Consider the following 22,409-nt stretch of genomic DNA (forward strand, 5'->3'; position numbering starts at 1 on the left):
AGTGAAGCTATAAAAAATACATACCCTTCATGCAATTCTAATGTAACATTACAATGCAGCTAGTTCAAGGTCTGCTGGAAAAGCTGCATTAATATCATTTAAATGTGTTTTGACACACCACAAAGACCTTATCTGCCAGCCAATTCATTCCTCAGGATGCCTCTTAGTATGGATGCTTTTTGACCTGCAATATGACTTTTTTTCTGCACAGAGCTCATCGTAGTAACCGCCATCCTCCAAATGCATCACATTATAAGATGCAAAAAATCATGGATAGTGCTCCCACAAAACAATTATGGGTTGCATTAATATAATCATTATTTCATTTTCAATCCATAAATTAGCATTTTCCTGTCAGGCTGTTTTGTGAGCAGCAGTTCTCTGTCATGTTTGAAATGTTATTCAGATGGAGTGAGCCTTACTTTCTAACACACTGATGTCATTGAAATTATCTTGAGTTGCTCTCTGATATAACCAACAAGGAGACTTAAAGACAGCTGTCCAGTTGTCAAGAGGATTAGTGGCCTATAAAGATTAAATCCTACGGGACAAACCAGGCAATCAAAGTGGCCTATTCTTGTGTTGCCAAAAAAAGCCTTGACACAGTGGAATTCAACTTTTGAACTGTTTGTTTACACGCAAAACCCAAACTAAAAATACACATTGTTACGCAAGTCGAATGGTGACCTGCAGCCAAACACGGCAATATTTAACTGCACTGAAAGGTTTTGTTGTTTTAGTTTGTGCCAGTCTGTGATGCAGTCAGTCAAATATGTGGGGTTGCTGTGCTTTTATTAGTTTATTATATTTATTTGTCGAGGACCAGGAAACACAATTCATACATGAGATAGGCTAGCCATCTCACACAAGAAGAGATGTGAGGCTATTAAGCTACTAGCCAATTCCATCTTCAGTGTGTGGGAAGGTTGTGATAAAGTAGTCCCATTGGTTTTAAACTAGTGTCGAGTAGATCTTGTGTTTGCATCCAACAGGTTGGTGCAACTTAAATAAAATAAAAACAAATCTATACCAAACGAATTAAAAGCAACTAGCATTCTAGAGGATCAGAACTCATATATGTATAATGAATGGCCCGATGACCGTTCAGTGCGCTCTTGTATAATATCCTCATCAAGTTTCCAGGCTGACTGTAACCATGTGAAAAACGCCATGTCGAGTCGTGTGTGCGTAATTTTGGCACGGCGCGCAACCTCTGTGCCAACGTCAAGGCACACATGGTGCGTGCTGGGAGCAGGGCGCTGTAGGAGGGAAGACGGACGAGCCACGCATCCGCATCACCGAGGAGGAGGAGGGTGGCGCGGTGGCATCGCCTGCAGGAATCCAGTTGTAAAGTCCACACACGAGGCAAAAATGCACTGAGGGGAAACTGTCTGGAGCTTGTTGTTAACCAAAGATTACCTTACGGCACTGAGACACCTGAAGGAGAAGGAGAAGGATAGGAAGAAGAAGAGGAAAAAGAAGAAGAAGTTGTGAGGAAATCCGACCGGAGATGAATACCAACGATGCCAAGGAGTATCTCGCGCGGCGGGAGATACCTCAACTATTTGAGGTGAGAGATGCTTTTTTGTCGGGATGAGATGATACGTGCAGATTTGACAGAGTCCTTTTTACGCAAAGATGCATGTCCCTCTTCGATGCCTGTCAGAGTGACGGCTAAGGTATTTTTAGGATATGTGATACATCCTGTTATGGTTAATGGAGGTGCGTATATGCGCCTACTTCAAATAAAAAATAAATAAAACAAGAAGTGGTTCAAATGAGAAGGGAAACGCAACTGAACAAGCATTTGACAAACTGCTTTAATGTGTTTTTAGAGTATCATAATGAGTCAGACTGCAGCCTAATTAAACCAAACAGACCGGCCTCCTTTGCATAATTTGAAATGAATTATTATAATTCTTATCTGAATAAATTAACATGCTCTATGTAAGAAACAAAATGAATTAAGCAAACGTCCATAATACATTTTGAAAGGAAGATACAATTATTGCAACCATATGTTTGTATTTCCATAACTACAGCGACTAATATGATGATATGACACCGGATTAAAGGGATATTTGTGATATATTGGTGGAAGACATACAAGAAAATACTATAAAGTACGAGAAAGTGTCTAAAAATGAACTGTTAATGAAGTCTACTCTACATAATTATTAGACAATAAAAAGCAAAAAGTATAATTCATACAGCATAGCACTCTCTATTGTGCAGCGTAGACAGATATATAATAATGAAGTGTGGTTCTTTCTTTCCTGAGGGGATAGTAAATTGCCTCATCCACTTAATTAGACTCAATCCCAAGTGCAGTGCAGCTAATGTATGCAAGCAATCACTGCGTGTTTATTTACAGACAGTTCAAATTACACTGAGCAGTGAAGTGACACATCATCATCATCATAACTGCACTGTAATTTCACTGCTTTGCATGCGAAAATGTTCTCTTTAACAATCAGCTAAACAAGCCCGTCAACTTGTGTTCAGTTGGGAGAAGCTTTCTGAGTCCACGCTGCTGGCGATGGGAGTTGTTAGCGAGGAGGGTGGGGATGAAGCAGGAAGTCCCAGGGGAAGATATTGTTTTAAAACATTCAGGGTCGAGGAGGACAAATGTCACACAAACATACACTTGACTCGGTTTTGGCGTGGAGTTTGTTCTCACATTCATCACACTGCTTGGCTTTCCTCCAATAACAGCCCGGCAAATAAACACGCAACCCTTATGACCTGAGTCCAATATCATGTCCTCCTCCATTGTGTTCTCCAGAGCCTGCTGACAGGTTTGATGTACTACCGGCCCGACGACCCCATCGACTACCTGGAGGGCTGTCTGAAGAAAGCCAGGGAGCTCGGAGGACCAGACAAGGTGCGGTGGGATACCTTTGTGGGCCAGGAGAAGAAGTCCCTCCCCCCTCTCAATGGCGGCCAATCACGCAGGTCCCTCTTCAGAAATGGTGAGCAGTACAACACAGTTTTAAGTACAGCAGAGTTGGGGGACATACGTTGCATAACTTGACTCTAGTCAGACTTGTGTCAGAAATGTAATCTCTTAGCAGTCAGCCCGTCTTCTCTGGGGGCGAGGTTGGGGGACAGGGGATGTTCAGGGGGCGCAAGCAGGTGCTACATAGAAGTGGTTTATATCATCTGAAAGCTGGGAGCCTGCAGCTCAGCACTGTATCAAGTTCTCCTAGTCATACATCAGAAATAAAATAATTAATTAATTAAAATAAATAGTGAAAGTGTGTCCTGCTACCATGTTTGAGTTGAAACCATTTGTTATGCAGATTTGGTGCTACTTTTAACTATTTTTTCCACTCTAGAAGTGATCAAAGACACTACAGAAAAACCCATACTGTGATTCAGTATCAAAAACTTTTGACAATAGAAGATTTCTGCAAGAGTTGCATTTAATTGGATGGCGAGCACTTCTGCTGTGGAAACGGCTCAGAAACCCACTTATTGTCATCATACCGCCAAGGAAAGCCAAAGTCCTCTGAATGTTCTAGTTTGTGGCTGTAAAGTTTCATAAGGTTTTGATCATCATAGAGGTCACAACAGTTCATTTTGGTCAATTTCAAAAGAATGGTCTTACTACCGTGAAATTGCTACTGTGGGGATTAACATCATCAAACATGAATACAGCTGAATCCATGAGAGTCTAAGCTTTCCCAGTCATACCCAGTGTTTGCAGTTACAAGACTGCTTAGGGATTCAAGTATACAGAAATATTCAAATACTCTCATTACAATCATTTTAGAAAAGATGAAAATAGCATTTGTACTGCATGAGAAAAACTGCATGTATTCTGCCCCAGACTGTCTGGGATTATCATACAGTGGAGGACCCCTTTGAAAATGGCCATTACAGTCCACAAGTCCACTACAGGCTCTGAAAAAAAGTCTGCATGGCCCGTGGGCAGGCCATTCATCCGTTAAGGGCTTGCAACTTGCTTGACTAACGTTGATAAAAGACTCGACTTGACTTTGACTTTGATTTGGGCAGATGACTCGAGAGGACTTGACAATTGAAGCTGAATAAACTGTTTGCATTTTTTTCTAGATATTGAGCATGAACAGTCACCGTTTTGAAACATGACTGGTTGACTTTTAGTGCAGTGCGTGCAACCCAGGTTTAAAAGACGAGGTCTACATTTCTCAAGTATTAACAACTACGAAATTTAAACAGTATCTATATCAACTGGTTTTGTCTGAGAAACAATCCATTTCATTTTATCAACAAAACAATTTTGGTAAATATTTTTGCACAAACGAATGTAACATAAGATCAAACTACCCTAGAGGCCACTTGGAGAACTACAGTTTTTGGCACTTCCACATTGGATCGTCCAGGAAGTCGCTGTGGTTGGGGATTGCTCAACACGCAGCCCTGGGGTACTCCGGTGTTAAGAATGCAGGTGGAAGAGGAGTGTCTGCCCACCCTCACCACCTGGGATCTGCCTGCCATGAAGTCAGGGATCCACGTTTAAAGTGAGGTGTTTAATCCCAGGTCCTTGAGCTTCTTGACCTTTTAACGACTACATTATAAATGAATGAATTAATGAATTGATTAATTGACAACACAAGATAATTATGCAGCTTAATCAACAGTGAAAATAATCATAAATACACACCTTAAAATCAGTAGGTTTTTTTTAACACTTCTTTACTTCGCTACAGTAGAGGCAAAGAAAAAGGTGCTAGGAACCAAAAAAGTATATATTTTGGCTTCTCTCCAAGAATGCTGGCAGGGACATTTTCCTCTCCTACATAATCTCAACTAGCTCACTGTTTGAACAGGAAAGGGTGTTAATATTTGTTCTGTCACCTCATTGGCCCCGTTGTAGATACATTGTTAAAACTGTTGTGCGACTCGTACTAGTTGGGGAGTGTTCTGAGATAGGACGCAGTTTTTCTGCAGTTAGGCCTACAGTGTAAAGCGCAGCTGTGTGCATTGATACTGTTGGATAGATCTAGCTTCTAAAAATTGCCGGAAGCAGTGGTTGTGACACCAGAGCGCCCACAAAAACCACAATACAAAGTTCAGAGACAACCACTGCTGCTTTCAAACCTGTCAAACCACCTTGTTAAAAAGCAGAATCCAGTGTGCAGATTTTAGCCTTAAACATGCTTGTGCTGCCTTCACTTACCTGTGGCAGCCCGTTACTGTGCAGTAAAAGACAGATGAACATGTAGTTAATCATTCAAGGGAATGGGGATACCAAACAGCTCTCCATTCATAAGTTATTCATAAGTGTTGTGGAGCAAGTCAAACAAAGGCAAGAAGATGCAAAACGTATTTTTAATTTGCAGAGCACTATGGCTCTCACACACCAATGCCATGTTCTGTTCTATCTATAAAGGAACCTCACAGTCAACAGAATTGTTGAGGGAAGAGTGCATAGAGAAATTCAGATTAATCTCACTTAGATGCTTTAAAACATTGCCAGCTGAAGTGTTTAGCTGCTGGAAGCTGCAGCCTAATCAGGGATAGAGATTCTTGTGTCTCACAATTCCACTCTTGGATAAAAGCGGAAGCTCAAATCTGGCTTTTTTCAAACTTTGCTGGAGGGGAATGTATCTCTCGCCTCCTAATGTATTCCCATCTCCGCCCGATTGACTGTTCAATGTGTTAGAAATGTTAAAAGGGCAAAAGAAAGCGTTTAGATTCTGTCAGGCTGGGCAGCTTTATTTGTAACTTGCAACCTTCTGTATGTTTTTCTAAAATGCTCACGTAACATAGCATCTCTGTTCTCTTCAGATTCAAGAAAACCTCTATGTCCATTTCAGGTACATGTATTGTCATTGGTAAAAATGCAACATCATCCTCATCCTTATAATACAGTGTAAAGAGATAAGATTGGTGCATGCAGAACAATTTTATAGCTGCTCTGTTCACAACTGGAATATTATGCAGTGATGTTTTGTACCTTTGCTAAATGTGTTATAATCAATGCTTTCATCACCAGACAGCTGCATATTTACCACACTGACGGTTCCACTGTTTGATTGTTGAAGCAGGCACGACATTTTTTCAGTTTTTTGTTCAGAAATGGGATTCACAGCTTTTGAAATAATGTGACATCTGCACCTTTAAGGTGATGGACAGCACAAAACTATGATATTTAAGATATTTTAATGTTCAGGCTTTGTAAAAACACTGTTCTTCATTAATTTTATTAATACACCAGACAAAAGCAGACAAATTGGTTCTCATCAATACCTTTCTTTGTGTGTGTGTGTGTGTATGTGTATGTGTATGTGTATGTGTATGTGTATGTGTGTGTGTGTGTGTGTGTGTGTGTGTGTGTGTGTGTGTGTGTGTGTGTTACAGTCTTGCCCGACAGTCCCAATTTTCCCTACAGACGGTATGACCGCCTCCCTCCCATCAGCCAGTTTTCCATCGAGAGTGACTCGGATCTGTCGGAGACTGCGGAGCTCATAGAGGAGTACGAGGTGTTTGATCCATCCAGACCGCGACCCAAAGTGATCCTCGTCATCGGTAAAGAAGCAGTGCAGACCAAAACACAAACATTAAATCTATAAATACATGTTTTCTTATATAACACAAGAATGAGGACACTATGGGGCAAAATGTCTCCTGATCAGATGTTTTAGACGTGAAGATGCTCAAATGGATTTCTGCTGACTCAGGTTTTTCATTGGATAAGACTGGGAAGTATGTGTAACCATAAAAAAGCACTATCACCAGTATCTATTAATGTTTCTGATAAGAGCTTTATCCGTTAACATAATGTTTATATTTGCCTCGTTGATGATCTAAAAATAAATGGCCTGGATGGGAATCCAAGTCAGGGAGTGTGTGTGTGTGTGTGTGTGTGTGTGTGTGTGTGTGTGTGTGTGTGTGTGTGTGTGTGTGTGTGTGTGTGTGTGTGTGTGTTGGTTTTTCCTGGTATTTTGAACGTAGCCCCGCCTCTCTGAGTTGGTAGCAGCGGTGCAGATCTTGTTGCATGTCACTGTGTTAGACTATCACACTGTCCTAATCTGGTTTCCTTGATGGGCCTACATTAACCTGTCAAATGCATTCATTAATCCGAGGAATTAAGCATGGCAGCTGCAGCATAGCAGTAATGACACTAGTTGAGCTGGACCGAAAAAGGCTGCTTTTTATAAACTCTTGAAAATAGTTTATTCAAGGTTTTTAAATAAGCAAGAAAAGAACTTCAGTGTCTGTTCCTAAAAACCTCCTGACAGCCCTTCTGCTGCAGCATGTTTGGATTCTCGGTGTGTACCTGGGGTAGTCACTCTCTTTGCCTGTAGTGTGGTTGATAGGTATTTATCCTCGCAGCACAAAGCCAGTTCCTATCTTGTCTTTGTGAGCACATTGTGCCCTATTTTAAAGGTAGAACAGGATGGCAGCAGCTGTCATCTCTTCAGGATCGTGGCAAACGTTTTTTCAGTCAGGTTTGCAGAGAGAGAGAGAGAGAGAGAGAGACAGTCTGACAAAGATATGTGTGGTCAGGAGTGGCTGGGTTGAATATTATGAAATACTCAGATGTAAGAGAGTCAGATAGAAGTGCATATTTGATGAACACAATTAAGAGTATCCCTCTGGTCGTCGCACCCCTTCTCTCTACTGCAAAACTTTCCCTTTATCTTTTCTAATACACAGTGTTACAAGACATTTTTCATAGAAAGAAAAACACAGGGACAGTTAATATGAAAAATGGCTGCATTACATTTGGGTTTCCCAGTATGAGGTTGCTGCGATTGTACATGGCTCACAACGCTAACTGGGACATTTCAACTGAACTGAGTCATCATTAACATTGTCAGTTGCACCTATACTTTTTGTTCCTATGACAAGTCAAAATGTCAGATTATTAACCCCAACTGTAGGATGAACCCAGACACTGAATACATCCCCTGGGATCCAGCTGAAGGACACATTACCCAGCTGTCAAAACGTATCCGACCAAATGATATATCAGCGAGCACTGATTTGTAATGACTTTTTATTTTACACTTGGCTGCGCGCTCTTCTCCCTATCCCTAAAAAAAAAAAAAGAACCTTTCTGACAGTGACACCGTAATGGAATAAATTACCCGCACAGCTTTCTTCTCTAACTAATTTCACTTCACTCTGTCCTGGCTTTCAACCCGGAGCAATTTTGGACCGATTGTAATTTCTGTGGTAGGCGTAGCATCTCTGAAATCCTGTGATGAAACGCAGCATTCAGGCTGACAGAAGGTTTTTACAGGCACTTAAATAGATAGAGAGATTGTTCATTTGAAATTATTTTCCACAGTAGATGAAAACACAGCACACAAAAGTAAGAATTTCACAGAATTCTTTCTGCACATGGGCAGTCTATTTCTGGGGGGGTTGAGTCGATGATCTGGGTCATGTGTGATTGTGTGTTTTGCAGATCAGGGATGAGGTGACACAGTCGGATAGCTCGGAGGTAGGAATACCAATGAGGTTGCTGGCGAAGCGAGTTATCTTTGGTTTATTCTTATGGTGACTGTAATCATATGGGAAAAATCAGACGGCAATGTATATGAGAGCTGCGAGAAGAAGCAGAAGATGGGGTTGGGCAGAGAGGGGATTTAGTTTACAGATGGCTATAAGTCTCTAATGGCAATGCTTGAAAATGTCCAAGGTATGCTGATTGAAGTGTAGCATACTATATATACTGTATATATGTATATATATATATATATATATATATATATATATATATATACTACTACGGTATATATACAGAGAGAGAGGTCTTTCACAAACTTACAGCTCGCACAGCAACTCTAAAGTATCTTGTAGCTTTAAGACATTGCTCATGACTGGTTGGCCAATTTAATTCCAAAACATGAAATAGCATCTCTGTTCTCTTCAAATGGAGGCGGTTCACACATACCTGTTTCTCTCATCCATCCACCCACATGCCCTTCTCCCCCGCAAAACGCACACGAGAAGCAACACACCATCATGCAGCAAGACACACAGTCACAAATGTGCAAACACAAGCAGAGCCGTGCACACACACACATACACAGACACACACACACACACACACACACACACACTCACACACACACACGCACACAAACACGCACACAAACACACACACACAAACACACAGAAAGTCTCACACAGTCTGGGATTCTCTCACTAATACACACGTGCACCTACGCCAACACACCCCCACACTGACAACACACCGCCAATGTTTCACACTCACAGAGACACATTTCAAACACAGAACAAAATCTCCCCCAAAACATCAACAGCTCTCCCTCTGTGTCTAGGTGGCCCTGGCAGCGGCAAAGGAACACAGAGCCTGAAGATTGCCGAGCGCTACGGCTTCCAGTACATGTCTGTGGGCGAGCTGCTGAGGAAGAAGATGATCCACAACGCCACCAGCAACAGAAAGTGGAGCCTGATTGCTAAAATCATCACTAACGGAGAGCTGGCACCACAGGTAGCAGAGAAACAGAGGAGTTGATGGGGGGTATTAGGGAAAGTGTGTCCAGTCACTTAAGTGCACATAAGAAGGGACTAATTAGCAGCATCCATATCACAAGCTGCTGCAGAGAAGGGTCCTTATCCATCTCATTAGCATACTTGTTTGCAAGATTATGACTGTGCTGGGAAAGAAAATGGGCACAGACCCTCCTGTGGTTATTTGTGCTCTGTTAATTCGACCACTTTAGAAAATGCATATAGTGCCCTTACACTTCCCACTTCAATGTGTACAACGTACATTCAAATTGAAATGGTACATATTAAAGTAAACCATAACTATGAATTATATTTTGTTTCATTCCATTAAACAAATCATCTAAGCCTAAGCCTGGAGATCAAAATTAGAAAACAAATGATTAATACTTGATTTATTTTGAAATATTGTTCTTTTTTATTGTTCAGAATTTGATAGCATATGCGCTGTGGCTATACCGCTGCTGTACTAGCATGTTTTTTTAACCAAGGCACTTCAACAAGAAACTTTATTTTGTGAAAAATTAGGGAGCAAAATTAGAGAACAGTAACCATTGTGTCAGAAGAGAACACTTAAACTATGTTTTTAGGGCTATAGGATTAAAAAATGAATAGGAAGTGTAGAGGCCACAGCTTTGCATGACTTCAGCACATCTGCGCCCACAGGACATCACTAGTTTCTCACACTGCTCTGGTTTGATCTTGGTCCATTCTCTATGGGCTTTAGATCTGGATTCTGACACTTCCTCCTCCAAATTTAACTGACTTCTTTTCACACTTTGGGTCCAGTCTTTCCCCAGTCCTACGCCAAACATAATGTTTCCCATCAGACCCAAATAAATTGAACGTCCTCTCATCACTGAAGGTTCTCTGGACCAGTTCTCCTCTGTCCACACAACATGCTCCTCAGCAAAGGCAAGTCTAGCCTTTTTATTCTTTCTGCTGATGAGGTTCGGTCACTGCAGAATGGGCTTTCAGTCCAGAAAGTCTTAAATGAAGAGACACTGTGTGCAGAGACAGATCCTTACCCTGTTCACCACTGAACTGGTGAACAACTCCAGCTGAAGTGTTGAACCGATTCCCCTTGAGAGTCTTTGCATATTTCTGTCCTCTCTTGCACTTGTTTTACATGGACGACCGCCCTTTTTGAAGGACTTAATCTGAGTCCTTTTAAAGTTTCAAGGTTCTTGAACTTGGAACGCCCAACCTTTTTATTGCGATGGCTGACAGGGTCATCCCTTTGTCCTTTATCTGGACAACCTTCTGTCGCAGGGTTTCAGTCACCTTAGAGCGGCTTGCTATCTTGCAATTTTGATCTCCAGTGTATACACTGGAGATCACTTTACCAAGACAGTTTCATTGCCTACATGTATTACCATGTATTTACATGTATTTTTTTATGCATTTATTGAAATAAAGGTTGTCAAAATATGGTTATGCAGTAGTATTTAAGACCCATAATCTGTGGTAAAATATTAATCTCGGTGCACTGACTAGCTTCCTATAGCACTTTCAGCTGTATTCCAAGTCCTTCTTTAGTAAGTGGAGCTGCCTCAGCTTTCATCACAAGTTGTAAGAACGGTCTAGGGCAATGGATGATAATATTCAACTATTCATATTTCAAGATTTAGTTCATGTGATGACTAGTCTGGATTACCGGAGGTACAGTGTAGGTATAAAGCCTGACATCAATTGGTTTTGCAAGGTTATCGTTGCTGTATCAGGGGCTTAGCACCACCCAAGACACCTTTGCCAAAACAATAGCCTGTTTGGGTCAACCCACAAGCTGCTTTGGTATTGGTTGAGGCCAAACTTCAAAGGTCAAAGTTCACCAAAGTTGAACCGAATGCTAATTTGCTTTGCCATGGAAGAAAATGTTTTAGCCGCATTTTTGCTCTCATAAAATGGATGTGAACCAGAAGCAGATACTCACCAATGTTGATGTTGCTCATGTCGTTGATTAATGTGTAGACTGACCTGGGCGGCAGCCTAGGGGCTCCATGTGTGCGAGGGACCCGGATTGGCAAGACTGTTTAGAATGATTGAATTAATCTTGACCCTTAATTGTGCTAGAACCATTTAAAGAATGAAGTAGCTGATTGGGTAGATGTGGCCCAGATACTAGAAAAAATGTAAATAATATAGAAAAATAAATTAACGGCTGAAAGAACACCAAGATCCTCTAAAGAAAATGTTCTGCTGCAGATTTTTTTCCTGTTCCTTAGAAAACTAAAAGTGCCTTTTTCTGTAGCATTACCGTATATAGTAAAGGCTGTCTCAATGTGTGTGTATGCCAGTGCACCCCAAGTGTGTGCGTATGGGCCATGTAATATTACAGCACACAAGCATGGCACTAAATCCTTTTTTTTCATCGTCATCAAGCGTAATGAGTAAGAGGGGCCGCTCATCAAGTGTAGCCTAGGGGCCCATAACCACCTTAATCCACTCCTGCACCTAAAAGCGCCCGTCCTTTTCCAATAACGGCTTCTCTGATGGTTCTCTGTAAAAAACCATCGGGCGCGTCACGTTATGTCATATTTCATCAAATTTCATTTGCTGAAGAAGGTTGTGGGATACAGACTAAGAGCTCTCGGAAATGCTAAATAAACCTTGAGTTCAGAGTATATAAGAATACGTTTTCATGCCCAAGATGAAAATGAAAATTCACAACATCCGTGTTTGCTTATCGTTTGTCCTTTAGGTTTAATTTCAGGACACAATTAAGTAGATCATGACTCATGGAATAACTTTGACATAAAATTTAGATGAAATCTTCACTGTGACGGAACTTGCTAAAAACTTTATTTTAATCCTCTCCTGACACGACACTTGTGGCTTTCAGGAAGGAAATAGTGGTAACAAATAATGTCTGTACAGTTCTTTTCAAAATAAAGTTATAAATTGCCTCACTGACAACACATGAAATGCAAAATACAAAGAGTTAAATGGTCCAAGTCTATAAAAATGTATTTTTAGATGAAATTAGAAAGTCACTGCCAGCAAATTTACAATCTCTTGTGGTTTTAATGATAAATCAGGAGACTCGGGCCAGTATAGTCCAGGAACTGGCTTAAAGATGCAAAACCACCTCCTCAATCCCATATTTCATACATCCTTCTACCCATTAATCCGGGTCATAGTCTCATTTAAACACAAGTCTTTGTAAGCCTCTTTTGGCTTCAGTACATTGCTTCCTTTTATAACACAGTGTCACGCATGGCCCCGTGCAGACTAATGGGTAAAGTATGTCACGGATGCTACTTGGGTTAGAGGTTTGGTTGCTTAATAAACACAGTCCCTATGGAGTTAAAGGCATTTATCAGGGACATATACCTTATATGAAACAAGCGATTCTGAGAGTCTTTACTGTCACCATGGGCACTGATGCACTGGTGATAAAGCGAGGTAAAAGGCTGTAACACGGACACACAGAGCCTCTGCCTGCTTCGTGACTGGCAGTTTTTCGCTCGCCTCCCCTTGTGAACTATCTTCAATAACTGCCCACCTCATCATTTATCATCCTTCCCTTACATGTCTGGCACAACATCGCTTCTCCCATCTGGCTGTCCACCAGACGTCAGTCCAGGAGCCAGTGAGATAAACAACAAAGTAGGCCAGGCTGCAGACGTATTGCATATGATGAAGTGACTTGTGCTGCTGTTTGGCATTTAATTTCCTGCCATGATCAGTTTAGTAAAGCAGAGGAGAAAATCTTGATTCTGTGTGTAATGATGAGAGGAAGAGACAAAATGATCCTGTATCGGTTACGTAGATTTTATTCTCCTTTTAAAATACCATATGACTCAAATGGGGGCTGGACGATATGGCCATAATCCTCTATCCCGATACAGGTGATTTCATATATCAGGATATAACAAGTTCTCTGGTAGATCAATAATTTGTTTATTTTTGTAAACTCTTGTGTGAATATACAAATGAAAAATATTGAGTAATACTGTAACATTTGAGTTAGTATGTGCTTAGTAGCATGAACCTACTCTGTAAAGTGTCCTGAGATAACTTTTGTTATGATTTTTTATTTTACAAATAAAATTGAATTGAATTGAATTGAATTGAAAACTAGTATTTAACAATTTAGATGACGTTATTGGGTAACACGATATCTAGATACATGATTTCATCACGATGCAATTCCGTTTAAAGCTGATAAATGATCATATCGAAGTATCGACCACTCCTCATTCAAATAGATTCAATTCATTCAATTATCAGACGGAATAGTATCTAAAAGAATTAAGCGTTGAATCACTGATTTCTTCATGTCAGTGGCAGAAAGCAGATCATTTGTTAGAAGGTGCATGCAAGAAACCTGCTTTGCTTATTTTTTAAGAGCACATTAAAGATAGATGATTGTCAGACTATTTCTTTAAAGACACATTTTTATCATTTAAATAGTACTTTCTCTAAGTGGGCTGTGTTTTGTTCTTGTAGCCTCTTTAGTGCTGCAAACTTGAAGTTCCTGCTGTTTGTCTGTAAGGTCATAAGTCTTATGACTCAGTGCATTTTGGAATTTCTGTTCCCTTGGACATCCCACAGGTCTCTGCACAATAGCCTCTTGCATGTTTGACAGTCTGGTCTAAAATGACACACTAATAGCACTTTTGCTTTTATATCATCAAAAAATGGTGCAGCGGGATCCGGTGCCTCGTAAAAAGCCAGCTAGACCGTTATACTGTGTGGCTGTTTTTTCTTTTTAAATGACTCAGATGTTGCGTTTTAGCACTTGCTGAACATTTTTTGCTTATTTATATATATTTTTTTCTTTAAATAAAAAGCGAAAATGGAGTTTGCGCTGTGTACTAATTGTAGCAGTTTGCAGTAAGTGTACCTGAAGTTAATCCACTATATATTACAGCAATTGCACCGGCGGACGTCCATCAAACTGCAACTTTAGTAAAACCAAATGAAACTTTATAAAGAGAAAGAGAACATTTTTTCCCAAGTATTATTACCATAATAATCTTTGTAAAAAAAACGAGAAAACAAAATGATAAGTAATAATATGATATTTTGTTTCCTCCTGGGGTTTTCTCTCGCCACAACCAGTAATTCGTTTGATCTAGATCCTCCATTTATTTTGTGCATTGAACAGCACACTTAAAACTAAAGGTGGATTGGTCACTTTTCCAGTGTGAACACACCTCAACTAAAACCTTAACAGTTCTTTCTTGATCTTGAAAGCAGCATGCTTTATGTTTGCTGGTACAGTGCTGTAAATAGATCATAGTCTCTTTGGAGGCATAACTGTGAGAACTCAGACATCGAGCCATGCAGTAGCTCAGAGGAGTCTTAGATCAACTTTTCTCATTTTATTTTACACACATCCATCTAATCTATCTATTCGATGGAATTTAGATTAGGTTTAATCTCTGCATGCTCCGTCGGGGCGCTGCCTTTATTCTGTGGGTGGTGGTGGTGGGGAAATTAAATGTCTGTGTTACTCAGCGTTGACAACAGATGTTATTTATAGATCTGAGCGTTGCTCATGTGTCTCTGCCATATCGCATGATGCATTCTGCACAGGGAAATACATTCAAACATGTTGACCTCCTCCAGCCATGAGGAAGTAATTGATGCTGAGAGATGCTGGCACTCTCTGGCCTCTGCTGCATTCAGATATAATAAAGTACAATTATTTATTATTTGTCATTTATTCATCATTTATATATTATTGACATTATGGATTTCGCCAGTGTGCTGTCATAGCTTTACATTCACCCTCCTCATGACTCTAAATCAGCTATTCATCATTACTTTTGAAAGAGTTTTCTTTCAACCTTGATGAATCTGGAAATTGCAACGCTAATGAAACTAATATAACCTTCATGCTCCTGCTGGAAAAGCAAATTATAATTACTATCATAGACTTCCTTGCGTTACAATTTCTTTGCTCCCTCAGAGAACTGCCCACATTGTTTAGCATTTAATGTTAAATGTTTAATGTTTAATGTGAGAAAGTGAAGTGGGATGTGAGTATTGAAAGCCAGACATTCAAGCATCTGGCTGATGCTTGAATGTTGAGTTATTTGTATTGATCAAAAATCAAATTAACCCCCTGCTAATATGGAAATTGTCTTGCTTATTGCTCTTTTGACATTTACACAATTATGAATCCCGTTCCCTCGTCTGTTTTCCAGGAAACGACAATAACTGAAATTAAGCAGAAGATCATGAAAGTCCCAGACGCTAATGGTATCGTCATAGATGGGTTCCCTCGAGACGTTGGACAGGCCTTGTCCTTTGAAGACCAGGTGAGTTCAGGTTTATTTAAATGCACAACATTTCCTTTAAAGAAGGGATGCACGATTACCAGTGTTTAAAATAACTATTTGACCGATAGCTGATGTCGATATTGATGTTTACTTTGTTATGTATTCCCCCCTTTTGTGCCAGCGAAACAAAGAAATCCTAATTAAGTCATTTAGCCTTTCATTAAACTATCTTTTTTAGGAGCAATCATAAAATGTATATTTTTTTGAGAAATAACTGCTTCAAAAGACTTTTTAATCTTTTAACACAAAATTTAGCCGGTGCAAAATTGATGCAACACAGCAGATAAACATCAGCCACTGCAACCGCTGAATCATCGCCGTATTTGCTGACAGGCCAATGGCAGTCAACAAGCAAAACTCGCACAGATGTTTCGTATCGATATCTGGCCGATAAATCGGTGCATCGCGAGTTTAAAATAATTTTCATACTTTGCACAGATGATTGATGAGTCCATAATCTCACCTAACTGTGAATCTTTGCACAACATGAGAGTTCGCTCGAAGCAAACCCCAACAATCCTTCATGCTGGATTTGACTGGTTTTCAGGATCCTTGCTCGATTAGATAACAATTTCCTGCTTAAACAAACGTGCCAGGGTACAGAAAAGCCCTCTTGTGCGCTAATTATAGCATCTTGATTCAAAATTGAGGAACTTGGAGATTCCTAACGCTACTATATAAGTGACATTTAACTGCTATCTGGCTCCTTATTCACTTCTCTACAGATGATAGATTCTACCTGTGATCAGCTGGAAAACATAATGTCCTTCCTTTGGCACCCAGACAAGTTACAGAGTCCAACAAAGACAATGAGCTATTCAATTGGCACCTGCTACGAGCAGAATATGTAAACGAGTTGGTCATGCACCACACACTGTTGCTGTTATGCCTCAGGTTTTATCTCCAATAGCATGCGATCTAAGGACGTCAGCATCGGTTGTGGTTTTGAGTCATGCCTGATATTTGATTCAGATTCTGCACGTCATCTCAGGGTCACTGTCAGGGCATTTAGACTCTTTGACAAGTTCATACTAAACGTTCTGACTCCCAAATGAGTGATCTGTTTAAAATGTAAACACATTTTTGAATCATATTTAAATTTTACATGAAAAGCCCTAGAACACCCTCAAGAACCCCTGGGATGTCCTGGACAAAGTGAAGAATAGTGTCATTTCATTGATATCGGAATTATTATAAGTTTCACGATAACAGATATAACTTACTGTAGAGGAAGTTTTAGTTCATTTCTTAATCAGTAACATCAATTTCCACATACGGATCCCTGAAGCAACATTTTGGTGCTGCAGAGAGTCCATTAGTAGTGTTTGACATTAAAGAGGCTAGGCTAGATTTCTAAACCTGGCTGATGATATTTGGTTCATGTTTTATTCACTCATTGATAGAAGTATGGTGTGATTAGACATTTTATTTGCATCTGAAATATGAGCTTTAAACCAGTCTTTGTGCTTGCAATGTCAAGTTGACTGCTATATTTTATGTCAACATAGACCAGGGGTGTCAAACTGATCCAGTAAAGGGCCGTGTGGGTGCAGCTTTTCATTCCCACCAAGCAAGAACACACCTGACTGGACTTACTCAATCACCTGAACTGTCAACACAGTTGATTTGTTGGACCAGGTGTGTTTTTGATTGGTTGGAATGAAAACCTGCAGCCACACGGCCCTTTACTGGATCAGTTTGACACCCATGACATAGACAATGAGCTCACGCCGTTTGTGCTCACAAAGTGTTTCTCAGTGTTGCTCAGTCAACGTGTTTCAGCTGCTGCTGCTCAGCTGTTCAACAGTGAAACATTTTCCGTTTCACTGCAGATGTTCTGTGTTTCTGAGATGAACAGTAGAACACTAAGCAAAGACTCTGCCCTTTGACTGGCAGACTGGTTCACAGTCTTTGTGTTGTCAAGCATCTGCTCTACTAGAGTGTCCTTGTGCAAGACTTACCTGGCCTGATAGCTAAAGGCTTAGAAATGACTAATGGCAGAATGTATTAAAGGTTTATAGGTGATTTACAACTAATTTGTTATATGTTAACATAGGATTTACAAATGTTTTGTTGTTGACTATTTTATTATTAACTAAAAGCTAATACATGATTTATGACTGATTGTTATTATGACAGTTGTTACCATAATTTTCTATAAAGAGTCATGTCATCTAAATAAGCAATGCAGTGTTATAGCAGTGTTTTTGTCTAAGCTGGAGCCTCCTTTACAGTTGAGTGGCTAACTGTGTGACACAACAGTCGATTGCTTTTAGAAGGATTTATTGTCTCTATCGTTTTTAGGCTCACTTAACATGCATCAACTTCTAAATGAGCACTAAATGACTTTTAGAGTGGTTGGGGAATGGGTTGAGGTCCATCTGGGTCAGACGAGTAAAGCCAGGCTTTATAATCTGGTCATTTTAGCTGCCTTACAGGGAACGAGGGAGATGGACCGAAGTCCCATTTGTAAAGGATTCATAGTCCAGGAGATGCTGCTCCAGAGAAACGTATGTCATTCAGCAGTTGATGATTACAGAGGTGGTTTCTTATACATGAGGCTACTTTACACGAAAAGCAGAGGCAAGAGCGTTGTCATATTATTATTTTATATTACTGACTAGTCCATTGGTTCCCAAACCTTTGCTGCTGGTTCCCCATTCTGTAGATAAAATATTTTCAAGCCTCCTCTGACTCTTCATTACCCACAGTTGTACTGGTACAATGGTACAACCAAGGGCGAGATAGGCCTTGTGATATTTTTTTGTCTTTGTTTCGCTAGATTCATCGTCTGCTTTAAGTGTACCTGGCAGTCCTTTCACAAACTTGTCCATGCTTTGTTAGCAGTGCAGAACTGTGCATCATTTATATTTAGCCTTTCTGCGCCCACTCAGTTTTGGAAACTCTGGATTAGTCAGTGCGTTTACATGCAGTTTAAAAACCTGATTATAATCGGGTTAAGGGCATACTCTGGTTTCTCAAACACCATGTAAACACCATACCCAGGCTAAAATCAGAGCTGTCATACCCCGGTTTACAGACCTAGAGAAGTCCTTTAATTCCCCGATTATTCAAAGAACAGCAATTGCGCGTTACATTTAAACCGAGGGAGGTCTTCGCCACGGCAGGTAACATCACTACCAAGAAGACCCATTTCTGTCGTAATTCTGTCCAAAAGTCGAATTGCTGAACTATTCAAGTAAGATTTAAAAAATTAAGACTGTTTTAAGAAATCATTAATGTGTTTCAGGGAGAGTAAAATGAGTTTAGAAATGCAGAAATGATCTGTTCCTGGGTTGTTCTGTCTGCTAGCATGTGCAGTTTAACCTAAGGTGGTTTGTTACATATAACCATCTGAGAAGGCATCATTGGGAACTGAAAGTGGCAGGTGCTTTTAAAATATACCTGGCAGGTGATTGGATAAATCATCTGTCAATCAAACTCTCGCCGAAGTCAATCAGGAGAAGAGAGTAAACATATTTTCGTTCTCTTCTTTCAATGAAGAAAAAGTCTCCCGTTCTGATCAAACGGATGCTATAGCCTGCATCTAAGCTAATCTTTACAGGAGCCGCCATTGTTGTTTTCGACGAGCGGGTCGCCTTTCGTGTTGATGACTTGTGAAGCAACTTGTGAAGATTTATCTAAGGGAAACTGTTGTGCAGCAACTGCAACACAAAGTAGGAAAGAGTGCAAACATAAAGAGTGCAATTCCATGGATGTGTCTGGCAACACTTCTCTCTGAGACTCTGGGCTTAACTTGCCCTGCAACATTTAAATCCACTAAGCTAAAGTTGCTGTACAGAGCTTGTTCGATCTCTCCTGCAGTGAGAGTATTCATCAACCGCCTCGTGTTTTTGTGGATGTGTCACTTAAGAAAAGCATTGAAGTAGAGCAAATATTAAACACAAACTTCGGCTTTGTTTGTGGGCTCCTGCAGGGAAACCCAAATGGGTCTCTCCTGGAGGTACATTCAGTGAAGGATGGCATGGCACTTTATCGTGTCATCTTTCCAGTTAACACATGTGAATGGCTTGTTAAAGTAGGCAGCCATGGGTGATTAACTCAGCTGTAGATAGTCTGTCAGCTCTCGTCAGTTATGCTAGCAAAGAGTGCAAAAAAAAGTAATCTCTGTCTGTCGTATTGTGTTTGTAATTTCACACCAATTACTGAGTGTCTCAGACACACACAAGCAGAGGTATACACACACAAACACACAGTATGAACACATTCAATTACAGGGGCTCTTACATACACACACAGATAGACAGACTGATATTGGTGAATCCTCACAGAGACTTAATATATAAACATAACATGCATACAGTGAGCAGTGAGATTCAACATGAACATGTTCTTAAATTTGCTTATGCAATTTATCTTCAGTGGTTGCAGTTAAGGTTGTCTTGTTGGCTTTACATTTATAAATATAACTGAATCTGATGAATAATGATGAGTCTTATTGTGAGTAGTGGTTCAATCAATCAGTCAGAATCATCCACTGCAGATCTGTTGATTAGCATTAACACTGTAAGTCCTGCAGTTTTCTTTAAACGTATGTGTTTACTTTTGCACTGATGTTTGTGTGAATGAGGTGTTCTGCAATTGAAGAGGTGTGTTCAGTTCAATTCAATTCAATTTTATTTACAGTGCCAAATCATAACAAAAGTCATCTCAGGACACTTTACAGACTAGGTATAGACCACACTCCATGACCCGTCCATGATCCACACAGACCCAACAATTCCCCCGTAGAGTACGGTGGCAACGAAAACCTTCCCTATAACAGACAGGAACGTAGGACAGACCCAGCTCTGTGGAGGACGGACATCTGTCTTGACAAAATCCCCTTAAAAATAACAACATAGCTAAGGGCTTGTAAGCCCTAGCTGTAAGCTTTATCAAAGAGGAAAGTTTAAAGTTTACTCTTAAATATAGGGACAGTGTCTGCCTCCAGAATAACACTTGGGAGTTGGTTCCACAGGAGAGGAGCTTGGTAGCTGAAGGCTCTGCCTCCTATTCTACTTTTGGAGACTCTAGGAACGACAAGTAGCCCTGCATTCTCAGAGCGCAGCGATCTAGTCCGGTAATACGGTACTATGAGCTCTTTAAGATACGACGGAGCCTGACCAATAAGAGCTTTGTAGGTAAGAAGAAGGATTTTAAATTCTATTCTAGATTTTACAGGTAGCCAGTGCAGAGAAGCTAATACAGGAGAAATATGTTCTCTTCTATTTGTTTTAGTTAGTACACGAGCTGCAGCATTTTGGACCAACTTGAGACTCTTAACAGACTTATTGGAGCAGCCTGATAATAAGGAGTTACAATAGTAATAGTCCAGCCTAGAAGTAACAAATGCATGGACTAGCTCTGCATCTCTTTGAGACACAATTTTCCTAATTTTCGCAATATTACGCAGGTGAAAATATGCAGTCCTTGTTGTTAGTTTTATGTGAGAATCGAAGGACATATCCTGATCAGAAAAAACACCCAGATTCCTTACTGTGGTGCTGGAGGACAACACAACATCATCCAGAGTAACAATATCTTTAGATATTGAGTTTCGGAGGTCTTCGGGGCCAAGTACAATAACTTTCAGTTTAACATCAGAAAATTGCAGGTCATCCAGCTTTTTATTTCCTTAATGCACATTTGAAGTTTATCTAACCGATTGGTTTCTTCTGGTTTGATCGATAAATATAATTGTGTTTATCTTTCTCAACAACCTGCTAAACATGGATTAGGAATTGTAAGCTTCCTCAGTACCCGATAATTCCCAAAACGCTGTTAAAAAGAGGAATTACCTCCCAAAATTGAAGGAAATGAAAGAAGATCCTATAGCCTATAGTTTTTTTTTGGGGGGGGGGTTAAAACAGTCACCATAAAAGCTTTTGGCAGCCTCAGTACACTAATGTAACTGTAAAGATTGTAAACTAATTTATAGGTGATTAAGCTGTACATTATTTACCTACTGTAACTAACCTTTCTGTTACTTTCTTTAATTTCTTATATATATTACAAATGAGCAGTTATATCCTTATATACATTATATCCGTATATACATTTGTGTATCTTTGTCTTAGAAATAGTCTTGTAGACCGTACCTGATCTGTTGCGCAGCACACAGGTACAGGCATTGTGTCTGGGTTCTTTGACTCGTCACACTAACCACTGTGGACGGCTTAGCCTCTCGTGTCTTTGTTCTATTCACTCTGGTAATTGTAACACCCTCTCCCTCTTTTTGCGAAGAGGCCATGTCTCGGTGTAATGAGAGCTCTTAATGTCGCCAGGTCCACCTCGTCTGACAGCAGATTCCACTTAGTACATGTTCCCTGTCTGAAAAACTGCACTAGGAACCCAAACAAAGAATCAAGATCATATTTGTGGCTGGCTCAAGTACAGAGGGATTTCTAAACAGACAATACCCACACAATCACGCACCCCACTCCTCACTGATAGAGCTCAAACCACGTGAACAACTGTTGCACTTTTTCTTCTTTGACCAGCTGCGAATTCAATTAAGAATATGTGGGGGAAAAAATAGATAACCACAGAAATACAATACAGCTGAAGTGATTTTTTTTAATTGCCACAACGTTTAACGTTTAATTTAAATTGCCGCATTAAAAGGATTGCCTAAAGGGT

The 22,409-nt window shown here is 40.1% G+C and overlaps 1 protein-coding gene across 1 annotated transcript in view; it reads left to right on the plus strand.

The window, feature by feature from the left end:
• Nucleotides 1-1,418: 1,418 nt before the first annotated feature.
• Nucleotides 1,419-22,409, plus strand: part of ak5 (adenylate kinase 5) — a 75,900-nt gene continuing 54,909 nt past the window's right edge. The window contains exons 1-5 of the mRNA XM_083927787.1: nucleotides 1,419-1,570; nucleotides 2,786-2,972; nucleotides 6,349-6,516; nucleotides 9,285-9,457; nucleotides 15,633-15,746. Of these exons, the coding sequence (XP_083783913.1) occupies nucleotides 1,511-1,570; nucleotides 2,786-2,972; nucleotides 6,349-6,516; nucleotides 9,285-9,457; nucleotides 15,633-15,746 (702 nt within the window). The 5' untranslated portion in view covers nucleotides 1,419-1,510. The remainder of the gene's footprint in view (nucleotides 1,571-2,785; nucleotides 2,973-6,348; nucleotides 6,517-9,284; nucleotides 9,458-15,632; nucleotides 15,747-22,409) is intronic.

Source organism: Echiichthys vipera (genome assembly GCF_963691815.1).
Source record: "Echiichthys vipera genome assembly, chromosome: 15".
NCBI lineage: Eukaryota > Metazoa > Chordata > Actinopteri > Perciformes > Trachinidae > Echiichthys > Echiichthys vipera.